This window comes from Lycium ferocissimum, chromosome 2, assembly GCF_029784015.1.
Source record: "Lycium ferocissimum isolate CSIRO_LF1 chromosome 2, AGI_CSIRO_Lferr_CH_V1, whole genome shotgun sequence".
NCBI lineage: Eukaryota > Viridiplantae > Streptophyta > Magnoliopsida > Solanales > Solanaceae > Lycium > Lycium ferocissimum.
This window is the reverse complement of record NC_081343.1, coordinates 5060556-5073022: the sequence shown is the minus strand read 5'-3', so window position 1 is coordinate 5073022 and position 12467 is coordinate 5060556. Positions and strand designations below refer to the sequence as shown.

General features: G+C 38.5%; 1 protein-coding gene across 1 annotated transcript in view; it reads left to right on the top strand.

Annotated features, from left to right (window-relative positions):
• The window catches only part of LOC132033067 (uncharacterized), a 34086-nt gene extending 23063 nt beyond the window's left edge, over positions 1-11023 (top strand). The window contains exon 11 of the mRNA XM_059422930.1: positions 10766-11023. Coding sequence (XP_059278913.1) covers positions 10766-10847 — 82 coding nt within the window. The 3' untranslated portion in view covers positions 10848-11023. The remainder of the gene's footprint in view (positions 1-10765) is intronic.
• Positions 11024-12467: the final 1444 nt, after the last annotated feature.

Here is a 12467-nt window from a genome sequence, read left to right as displayed (position 1 = left end):
CATAGGTGAGGGGTCTTTGCTTCACCCTGGTGAAGCGAAGCAACTGTGCTCTTCGTACAGTAGCGCCGACCAATCAGTTTTTGGAGAGACTCCATTGTCTGAAGACGTGTTTTGTCCACATGAATCTTGTTGACCATGGGAGGTGATGCTTTTGCTCCTAATCCTTCTTCTGACCCTCTTGGAGTTTTGACTACTTCAGCATAATCTTGGGGCTGTCTTACTTTGGCTAATCTGGCCTTCTCAATGAACCTTTGTATCTTGAATGCAATTTCTGTCCAACCTGCCTCGTATGGAATTTCAGGGATGATTTTACAACTTCTCCCTGTTCCCTGTTTTGCATTAATGGCTATAAATCTCCCATGTATGTTGAAATTCTGAACTACAGAGTACTCGTACATTTGTTCCGACTGACAACATCTCTGGAACTTGTTGCTGGAAGCCATCGGAAGCTGTAATCATCTTTGAAAAACCCAAAAGAGGATCTTTCTACTAATTGTATATGCCTTGTGAAATTCTGTCTCCTCTCTACCCAGCCGTACCAAATTTCCTTGGATGAAGCTGACTCATTGATATCCAAAGACTTAGTTCCCGCTATGTAGAATAATTTCCTTGACACTTTGGATTAGTTTCAAGATAATCATCCTTAATGAATGATTGGTAATAAAACGTAATCAAGGATCAAGAAAATAGTCTAATCGCCACATACCGGAAAAGAAATAAAAACTTAAAACATTCTGGATTAGTTTCAAGATAATCATCCTTAATGAATGATTGGTAATAAAACGTAATCAAGGATTAAGAAAATAGTCTAATCGCCACTTACCGGAAAAGAAATAAAAACTTAAAACTTACCGGAATTCTAGAGAGAAGTTGGATAATGTGTGCATCATAATAGCTGGTGGCGGGACTGATATATGTGAGTGGTTAGCATAAGAGTGGGGAAGTTGATGATGAGCTTGGGCTGTTGACTTCCCAAGTACTTGCCTGCTGCTGGAAGAAAGTAGAAGAAATAAGGAAATGGGAAGAGAGGATCTGACACTTTATAGTGCGAGAGAACTATTAGTTTGAATAATAACCTAGTTATTTTTTCTTCATCATCTCAGATAAACCTTGGAAGGCATTTGTGTAATTTTGCTAATGCAAATGGAGTCTTCTGGCTCAATTGGAGATGCAGAAAAAATCATGATGTATGGTTCTGTTGGGAAATTAAAAGAGCTAGTAGATGAAGCACAATAGAGTCAGAACTTAATAGATAGGACCTTTGCTTTCTACTCGTATCCTATAGGACAAAGTAGAAACATACGCAAAGATAAATAGAGGGACACTTGTTTTGTTCATCCCAAAAAAAAAAAAAAAAAAAAAAAACAGAGAGAAGATAACGTCTAAAGGAAGACGTAATAATAAAATCTTACTTCAGTAAAATTTGAATGCAACTTTAGTAAAGTAGCTTTAGGAAAAAATGAGATCCTTTACCCCTGCCCAGATGGCTTCTCCATCGCTTTCTTTATACATTGCTGGGAGGTGGCAAAAGATGATGTGGTAGCTGCTGTCAAGAATTTCCATGATCAAGGTTACTTTGAAAAGAGCTTCAATGCTACATTTATAGCCTTGATTCCCAAGAAGATGGGAGCCAAAGAGTTGAAGGACTTTAGACCTATTAACTTGATAGGTAGCATTTACAAAATCATCTCCAAACTACTGACGGAAAGGCTTAAGAAAGTAATGTCCAAACTAGTGGATGCTCAGCAAATGGCATTCATTAAAGGAAGGCAGATCATGTATGCTATCTTGATTGCAAATGAACTGTGTGGATGTGAGGAAGATATCCAAGGTTCCTGGGATTGTTTGCAAGTTAGATTTAGACAAGGCTTATGATCACCTTAACTGGGACTACCTATGGAAGAGTTTGGAGTTGATGGGGTTTGGAAGCAAGTGGGTTAAGTGGATAAAGTTTTGTACCAGCATAGTTAAGTTCTCAATCTTAATCAATGGCTCACCTTCTGGTTTCTTTTCTTCTGAGAGAGGACTGAGACAAGGGGACCCTCTATCCTCTTTTCTCTTTATTTTGGCAATGGGAGGACTCAGTGATGTGTTGAAAACAACTCAAGCAAATAACCGAATCAGGGGTTTCAAGATAATGCTGGTGCCAATCAAGGATTATCAATTTCCCACCTCCAATATGCTGATGATACCCTTGTCTTTTGTGATGCGGAGAGTGAGCCATTGAAGTACCTGAGAATTATCTTTATTCTATTTGAAGCCATTTTTGGACTCCATATCAACTGGGGGAAGAGTTTTGTCTATCCTGTTAATGAAGTTGCTGATATCAACAATTTAGCAAATATTTTGGGTGGTAAAATTGGAGAGTTACCTACTACATAGCTTGGAATGCCCTTGGGTGCTAAGAGTAAATCTATGAACATTTGGAATGCTATTTTGGAGAAGTGTGAGAAGAAACTTGTTAATTGGAAGGGTCAATATCTATCACTGGGAGGTAGATTGACTCTAATCAACAGCGTATTAGATGCATTGCCAACATATATGATGTCTCTATTTCCAATGCCAGGGGAGATTATTAAAAAGCTTGATACCATCAGAAGAAATTCCTGTGGCAAGGCAATTGTGAGACGAAAGAAAATTCATTTAATAGACTGGGTCATCTCCAGCAAGCAAAGAGGTGGAATGGGAGTTAAGAACCTGAAAATTCACAACCAGAGCCTTTTACTGAAATGGCTCTGGAGATTTGCATCAGAGGAACAGTCTTTGTGGAAAGAAACTATTCTATCTAGATACGGGATGGAAGATCAATGGATTACCAAGGAAGTGAAGAGTGTTGGTGATAAGCCACGTATATTTCATACTTATTCAAGGAGGAAGAAGCAAAGAAATATAGAAATCCTGGAGGATTGAGCAGTTACTTAATAAGTTACTGAAAGTTATCTGCTAGGCAGTTTCTTACAGTTACTAGAAGTTATATGTTCCTATCATAAATGTAGTTTAGTAGTTATGGGTCATCCTATTATATAAATAATGCATCTTAGTAATGTAGGATGGTATGGTAATCATCTATTGTATGCAGACAGATTGTTCTAAGAGATATGAGATGCTTGTGTCTCTCTATTATTAAAATATCAGAATAACTTCTCTTTATTTATCCATTTCTGAACCTCTGTTCCTATTATTGGCATCAGAGCAGTAAGATCTGCCATGGTTAACACACGGGCCAACGCTTCAACCAGCGAACCCATCATGTCGACTAATGATCAGATCGGTCAACAATTGACCACTATAGCAGCGAAATTGGAAGCCATAGATGCTTTGGCTGCGGATGTTGCTGCATTAAAAGCGCAAAACAGTCAGAATCAGCAAGGAAAATCTAAAGTTTTACCGGAAGAGGGTGAGGTCGATAGCACTTGGAGGCATCCAGAGACTTATCGGCGTTCGCACACAAAGATGGAATTTCCGAAGTATGAGGAAGGAGATCCTCGAGGGTGGATTCTGAAAGCAGAAAAGTATTTTCAATATTATCAAACACCTGATGATTGCAAGGTTGATGTGGCTTCAATGTCTTTGGAAGGAGATGCATTGGATCTTTTTGCTTGGATCAACAGCGAAAGAACCATTTATTACTGGGATGAGTTGGTGAAAGTTATGCAAGAAAATTACGGACCCGCTGAATTTCAAAATCCAGATGAGCATTTGTGTAGAATCCAACAGACTGGATCGGTGTTCGAGTATAGGCAGGAATTTGCAAACGAGCAGCACGTGTGCAAAATTGGCCAGAACACTGTTTGCTTGGAGTTTTCCTTAGTGGGCTCAAAGAAGACCTTCGTGTGGACGTTAGGATTCACAAGCCTCGATCTGTATATAAGGCAATGAGTCTGGCTTTAGAATATGAAGGGAAAACTGGGACCAAATCGGTCCAGTAAGGTAACCGCTTGGCCTTCTGTATCAAGACCTTCATCAATTGGGACTTCCTCTCCAGCGGCTCGAGAATCGTTTAATTTTCAATCATCCCGCCAACCAGTTACACGTCCTTTCCAACAACCATCACTTCCAAACACTCGCCAATTGAATTCTGAACAACAAATTCGGCGAGAAAAAGGCCTATGCTACCATTGTGGAGACAAGTTTAGTCCTGGTCATCGTTGCAAACCTGGGACTTTTGCACATTTGGAGTTACTGGAAGAGGAGAACGATGTGCAAAATGTTGAAGGTAAACAGAATGACGACATACCCCCAGCTGATTTGGCAGAAATCTCCTTTCATGCAATTTTGGGCAAAGAATCTGCTTCAACTTTGAAACTTCAGGGCACTCTTTGTGGGCGTAAAGTGCTGATGTTGGTTGACAGCGGCTCTACGCATAATTTTGTGGCTGAAGAACTTGTCGCGGAACTTGGGTTGGCATTCCAGCATGTTCCCACCTTCGGTGTCCAAATTGGAAATCGTGACATTATCAAATGCAATCGAATTTGCAAGGACTTGTCAGTCGAATTTCCTCAGTTGGTCATCACGCAAGATTTTTTCCCTTTTCTCATTGGTGGAGCAGACATTGTGTTGGGCATAAAATGGTTGGCTTCCTTAAACACAATACAAGCTAATTGGAATGAGATGTTTCTAATCTTCCAATTAGATGGAAAAAAATTACAAGTTGCAAGGAGTTGCTCAGAAAACACTCGCAACAGCATCCTTTCAATCCTTGGTGACCACAACCGAATATTCAGGTGACATCCCTACTTCGCATATGACACAACAACTCCTTAATGAGTTTAATGATGTCTTTTCAGAACCCAATTCCCTGCCCCCTTTTCGTCAATTCACTCATTCTATCCCTTTGCTTCCAAATTCAAAAACCCCTAATTTACGTCCATATCGGTATCCTTTCTCCCAAAAAACTGAAATTGAAAAACAAGTCTCTATTCTGTTGCAATCTGGTTTTATTCGTCCAAGTTCCAGTCCATTTGCGAGTCCTGTCCTGTTAGTTAAGAAAAAAGATGGTAGCTGGCGTATGTGTGTCGATTACCGTAGCCTTAATCAGATCACCATCCCAGATAAATACCCTATACCCAACATCGATGAACTACTTGACGAACTCCATGGGTCAACCATATTTTCTAAGATAGACTTGCGTTCTGGATACCACCAAATTCGTGTCAATCCTTCCGATAGTTCTAAAACTGCTTTTCGCACTCATTCTGGCCATTATGAGTATGTTGTCATGCCTTTTGGTTTGACTAATGCTCCGTCCACATTTCAAGCCGCCATGAATGATCTTTTCCGCCCCTACTTGCGCAAATTCATCCTTGTCTTCTTTGATGATATTCTAGTCTACAGTCCTAACTCCCAGGAACATTATCAGCATCTTCGGACAACCCTTAGCCTTTTGTCTAGCCATTCTTACTATGCCAATCCAAAGAAATGTTTATTTGACCAACCACAAATTGGGTTTCTGGGTCATACAGTATCAAGTGAAGGTGTGGGGGTTGATCCTGAAAAGGTTGCTGCTGTCTTGGAATGGCCGTTACCTAAATCTATTAAGGAGCTACGTGGGTTTTTGGGTTTAACCGGGTATTACCGACGCTTTGTGCGTAATTATGGCATGCTGGCTCGTCCTTTGACTGACTTGACTAAGAAGGATGCATTTCATTGGAATGATGATGCTACTGATGCTTTCCACCAGTTAAAGGAAGCTTTGATTTCAGTTCCTGTTTTATGTCTTCCAGATTTTACTCAACCTTTTACGGTGGAATGTGATGCTTCTACAACAGGAATTGGTGCCATTTTGTTACAGAAGGATCATCCCATCGCATACTTCAGCAAAGGCTTGTCTTTTTCTAACAGAATCAAATCTGCCTATGACAGGGAACTCTTAGCCTTGGTGTTGGCTTTACAGAAATGGAAACATTATTTATTGGGGCGTCATTTTTTTGTGAAAACTGATCATTATAGTCTGAAATTCTTATTGGATCAGCGGATTACCACAGCCGAACAACAACGCCTTTTGTTGAAGCTTCTGCCTTTTGACTTCACTATCATTCATAAGCCTGGGCGTGAAAATATAGGAGCAGATGCTCTTTCTCGCAGGCCACATTCTGCCAGTCTTTTGGCTTTGGTGGTTCCTATTTCCATGGATTTCGGAAATTTGCAAGCCAAGTTGCAATCAGATCCTTATACAAAGGAACTTCTTTTACAGAAGCTTGATGATCCCACTTCTCTACCGGACTTTCAGATATCATCTAATCTTTTATACTACAAGTCCCGACTGGTCATTCCTGATGATTCTTTTCTTAAAGCTAAGATATTAGCTGAGGTTCATGATTCTCATGTTGGAGGACATGGTGGTTTCTTAAAAACTCTTAAACGGGTTTCCGAGAGTTTTTATTGGCCCCATTTGAAGAAAGATGTCAAGCACTATGTCCAACATTGTTTGATATGCCAAAAAAAATAAGTATCAGACACTTGCTCCAGCCGGTCTTCTACAACCTCTTCCTATTCCCGAGCGCGTTTGGGAAGATATTTCACTAGATTTCATTGTCGGCCTTCCAAAATCTGGTGGATTTGATTCAGTATTGGTGGTAGTGGATCGTTTCAGTAAATACAGTCATTTCATTGGCTTATCTCACCCATTTACTGCTAAATCTGTTGCTGGCCTCTTTTGCAAGGAAATTATCCGGCATCATGGCATCCCACGTTCAATTTTGTCTGATCGTGATGTTGTTTTCCTTAGTGCTTTTTGGCAGGAGCTCTTTCGCCTCAGTAATACTCGCCTTCGCATGGGCACTTCCTATCATCCTCAATCTGATGGCCAAACTGAGGTTGTCAATCGTTGTTTAGAGGCATACTTGCGCTGCTTTGCTCATGACCAGCCTCGCCAATGGAGTAAGTTTCTTGCTTGGGCTGAATATTCCTTCAATACCGGGTTTCACACATCTACCGGTTATTCTCCATTCAAGATTGTGTATGGACGTGATCCCCCACCGCTGCATCCTTATCATCGTGGCGACACCAATATTGCTGACCTTGAAGAACAGATGTTGACTAGAGCTGCTATGCTGAAACTTATGAAGGACAACCTTCTGAAAGCCCAAGGATGAAAGCACAGGCTGATTCTAAGCGCAGAGATCTCTCTTTTAATGTTGGCGATGCTGTCCTTTTACGTCTTCAGCCATATCGCCAAAAGTCCTTGGCCAACCGTCCATTTCAGAAACTGTCCCCTCGTTTCTTTGGCCCTTACAAAGTCATTCGTAAAGTGGGACCTGTATCCTATGAGCTTGAACTTCCAGCCAGTTCCACAATCCATCCTATCTTCCATGTTTCTCTCTTAAGGCCTGCCCTTGGTTCTGAAATTCCTTCCCAGCCGCTGGAACTACCATTAAATGATGCAGGCGAGCTCATTCTCTCACCTGCACAGGTGCTAGATCATCGTTGGAGACCACCAACAGCCAATCCTCAACTTGAGTTGTTGATTCAATGGGTTAGTCGACCTCTCGAAGAAGCTAGCTGGGAAAATTATGACTTGTTAGCTGCCCAGTTTCCAGATTTTCGCCTTGAGGACAAGTCGTCTTTCCAGGAGGGGTGTACTGATAAGCCACGTATATTTCATACTTATTCAAGGAGGAAGAAGCAAAGAAATATAGAAATCCTGGAGGATTGAGCAGTTACTTAATAAGTTACTGAAAGTTATCTGCTAGGCAGTTTCTTACAGTTACTAGAAGTTATATGTTCCTATCATAAATGTAGTTTAGTAGTTATGGGTCATCCTATTATATAAATAATGCATCTTAGTAATGTAGGATGGTATGGTAATCATCTATTGTATGCAGACAGATTGTTCTAAGAGATATGAGATGCTTGTGTCTCTCTATTATTAAAATATCAGAATAACTTCTCTTTATTTATCCATTTCTGAACCTCTGTTCCTATTAGTTGGCTTGTGGAGATCCATCAGGAATTTGTGGCCCAAAATATGGCATAGCTCCAAGATTAGAGTAGGAAATGGAGGGAAAACACATTTCTGGCACGATGTTTGGGTTGGTCAATACTCTTTGAAGCATTTGTTCCCTGAGATTTACAGTTTGAACCAACAGAAGATGGCAAATATTTTGGAAGTTAGGGATAATTTTGGTTGGAATCTTAGTTATAGGAGATTGCTCAATGACTGGGAGGTGGAAAGGTTGACAGAATTTTACAACACTATTGAGCAGTTCAAAGAGTTTTCCACTAATGTGGACAGTCTAGTTTGGTTGAAGGAAAAGAAGGGGATATTCTCTGTCAGATCAGCCTACAAATGCATTCATAACAGAAATACTTAACTGGGATTCTGGCCTTGGAAGTTGATTTGGAAAGTTAAGATTCCTTACAAGGTGGCATGTTTCACTTGGTTTAGTGGCTAGACAGGCTGTTTTAACTCAAGATAATGTGATTAAGAGGGGTTGTCAACTATGTTCCAGATTTTTTTTGTGAAACTGAAGCAGAGACGATTAATCATCTTTTCTTACACTGTAAAGTGGCAGAACAACTTTGGCAGATTTTTCTTAATTAGAAGGGTCTAAAATGGTCAATTCCAAGGAGTACAGTTGAAGTTCTAGCTTGCTGGAACAGAGATGGGAATCTGTCAGGACACAGGGAGAGATGGAAGATTGTCCCGGCCTGCATCTAGTGGACAATATGGAAGGAGAGGAATCAGGGATGTTTTGAAATAAAAGTATCACTTTCCAGAAGTTAAAAATGAACTGTCTAGTGTTTTTCTATTTTTGGTGTATTCATGAACTCCCTCAGGAGGCAGAGGACATAGCTAAGATTTTAGATAGCTTATGAAGGAATAGGTGGTAGGTTTTGCTTTTGTGACTACTACTTGTGATTACTACTGAAGTACACTATTGGTTTATTTCTCTGTTCATAATAGAAAAATAGAAATGTTAACTGTTCAAAAAAAAAAAAAAAATGAGATCCTTTATTGTTAATACTCGAGGTATCACTTTAGTCAAAATGTTGGTCTTACTCGGATTTGTCTTATTCAGGTGCTTCTCAATTGTGAAAGTATGCTTTGTTATATTATCTCATTCATTTATTTTTTGATAACGACCAATAGCGCATGATTCGTAACTCGGTAAGTAATGGGCCCACCAATCTACTCTTTCCACATAAACATCAAGCTTTTGTCTGCGGAAGGGTTCGAACTTGGGACGTGCACCTGACGCACACATCATGTTTTGCGCTGTTACTACTAGACTAAAGCCTTAGGGTGGTTGTATTATCTTATGCAATAAGAAGCGTTCCACTAACTTTTTCTTCACTTGATATTTGAGAATTTAAAAATGACAGGCAGTCAAAAGATTTGGATTCGGTGGCTTTGGTCCTGAATTTGAAATTAGTCTCCACAGATTTTGGTCAAGTTGTTGCTTCAGCGTCCCACATCCCATATACTGCATACAGAAAAATTATTTCCGTCCCTTTTTGTGGAGTTTAACAACAATAAATCTTTACAATAAATGAATCCTATGATATGAGATTTTCTATGCTTACTGTTGAGTTCCCGTATCGGCTATTTAGGAATGGGAAGGTCTCTTTGTATGTTCTTGGACAATTCTTACCTCGTGAGCTAGCTATTAGGGTTGATTTAGTCCCAAGGCAAATTCTTATCATGGTATCAAAGTTGGACCCATTTCAATTCTGATTTACCTGATGATGGGCGTTGAGGTCCCACATCAGTTGTGGGGGCAGATAAGATTGTTTTCTTATATGGTCTTGGAAAAATCTCGGCACTTAAGCTAACTTTTGGGATTGAATTAGGCCCAATGCTCATTTCTTATCATGGTATCAGTCCTTAGGTTCATCCCAGTTTTTTGGTTAACTTGATGTTGGGTCCCCATATTCTATTGTCCACACTGCAAATGTCTAGTCTTGAGCGTGCACAGTGGTAGGGGGTGCTAGATCCCATTGGGTTTACTTATTGCTCTTGGACAATCCTTACCTCATGAGTTATTTTTTGAGATTGAGCTAGGCCAAAGTTCATATTCTTTTTTTTCTTTTTGATAACCGTGGTGTCGGAAAAGTTAAGCCCATCCTAATTCATGATTTGCCCGAAGTTGGACCCCTTGTTATATTGTTCAGTGTCCACGCTTCAAATATCTAGTCCTAGGTGTGCGAGGTTGTTAAAGTCCCACATCGATTGTGGAAGGGAAAATTGGTTTCTTATATGATCTTGGGCAATCCTCATCTTTTGAACTAGCGTTTGGGTTAAGTTAGGCTAAAGTTTCATTTCCTATCACTTAAAATGTGGTGACGAGTTACAAATTTGTGTCCCACGACAATTTGAAAATTTAGTTTTGTAAGTAAGAAAATCCTAATTTGTAACTATTTTGCTGTAGGAATTTGAAAATTTGTAAATGGTCTGATGGAATATATAGAGAATGTACAAAGTTGAACGAAATCTCATAGATAGCTTTTTCGTGTCATTCATATTTCCATTTGCTCAAGTTTTTGATTAAGCTCACTGTATTTAAGATATGGTACAGAACTACAGGAATTGGAACTTTTGGATTTTACTGTGAGAACCACGGCACAATATGGTTCACGATCATTGCATGATTTTTTTTCGTATATCAATTTCGCTTTCAAACTAAAATCTGTAGAGTTCCTTTCCCCTGTTAGCAATTCTGCTGTAAGAAATTTTTTTGGAACAAATAAATAATAGAAAGAAGAAATTAAGGGAAAATTGCACATCTAGTTTTCTCACAGTTTGAACCTCGCTTGTCTGTTGCAGATTTGAGAAGCTCCAGGAGGATGCCTTTACCTACACTTTCATACTCAAGACTCTCAACATGCTAGGCTCTGATAAACAATGATGAAATCCTGTGGTTGATATCCTCCTATCTTTTCAACCATTCTTAACATTAATTATTTTCTTATTTTTGGTTTAGAATCTGATCTTTTGTCCTCAGTATTTTGACTTTGATTGGCTTCTACTATTTTATCGAAGATCCTTAACGTTTTTCAAAATATGTTTAGTTTTGGTTCCAAACTTGATGGCTGTCCCCATTAGTTTGTCTTTCTTTTTTCCTCTTAATTGTTTCGAGAATTAGTTAATTGTTGCCAATGCGTTGTTCTGATTGTTGGATGTGTGATTGATCTACAGAGTGTGTCTAGAAAATGCCGATGTAATGCCTGTAATGTCATCGAGCTCTACTTCAACTATATAGTTAAGCTCTTAACACCAAACTGAAGTAGGGGGAAATAGACGCGATTGAGAACGGTAAGTTTGAATTTAACTTTTCCCCTATGTGGATTTTACTTGTTAAGAAAGGTAAGAGACCTGAGAATGGAACACAACAAAGTATAAGGGTAACAGTAGGGGGAAGAAAAGTAAAGTAGAGATTAAATGGATAAACTTTATAATGTTTTTTCCTCTGCTCTCTCCTAAGAAACAAACTCTGAATCTCACGTGCAAACTCATGAGGAAATGAGATCTCTTAACAACATGAATTTATTTAAACATGGATTTATATAACATAGATATTTACAAAAAGCAAACTAATATAATATACATAAACGGGAGAGTAATACAAAAACGTAGTTTGAAATATAAAGACTTACATGACTTAAAGATTGAGAGAGGTTTCCTTTTTGGGGAACTCTAAAAACGGCTTCTTAAACTTGAAAACATATTCTTAAGACTGCTTCTATTTTACAAGAAAGGTTTATATTACAAGGTTGGGAATTTGAAAGGTGATTTTTGGCATTGGTGAAAAGGAAGGGGGATATGATTTTCTCTGGATGTTGCTTGATGTCTTCTTTCTTCACAAGAGGTCTCTATTTATAAGTCCTCTTTATATATATATACTAGTTTTTCGGCAGAATGTCTAGTTATGTAGTATATGATTTTTTAAAATAGCATCAATGTTGTTAAAATGAATCTTCGAATAAATAATTATCCATAATATAATAAGGTACAAGTTTCTGTGAATGATTAATTAACGTGTCCTCGTAATACGTTAACTTATTTATCAAAGTCAAAATGATTGGATATTGTCTAAATTTACGAAAATCAACAATAAAAATTTAATTAGATACATGTAATATTTTCTAACTTGTTTTGATTTTATGAGATACAAATATGTAATGAAACATATATCTTACTTGATACTTTCTCATAAACAATGTTCATGGTGTATGCATCCATTTAGATTGCTCGTCCATTTCCAAGACCTTTATAAATAAACACATTAGCAATTATAGTTTCTCGACAAATACAACTTCAAAAATCAAATTAGTTCATAGTTTATTTCACTATAAAGAAAGACCCTGAATCTTCATCACCTTTAATTTTTTTATTAGTTAATGAACGTTGATAATCATTGTTTCTTTTCGTGCTCTACCTTCGTATATATCTTCCTCAACTATTTGTTGCATCTATTTCTTCAAGTTCACGTGTCACTTGAGTAATAAAATTCCTTCCCGTATTTTCA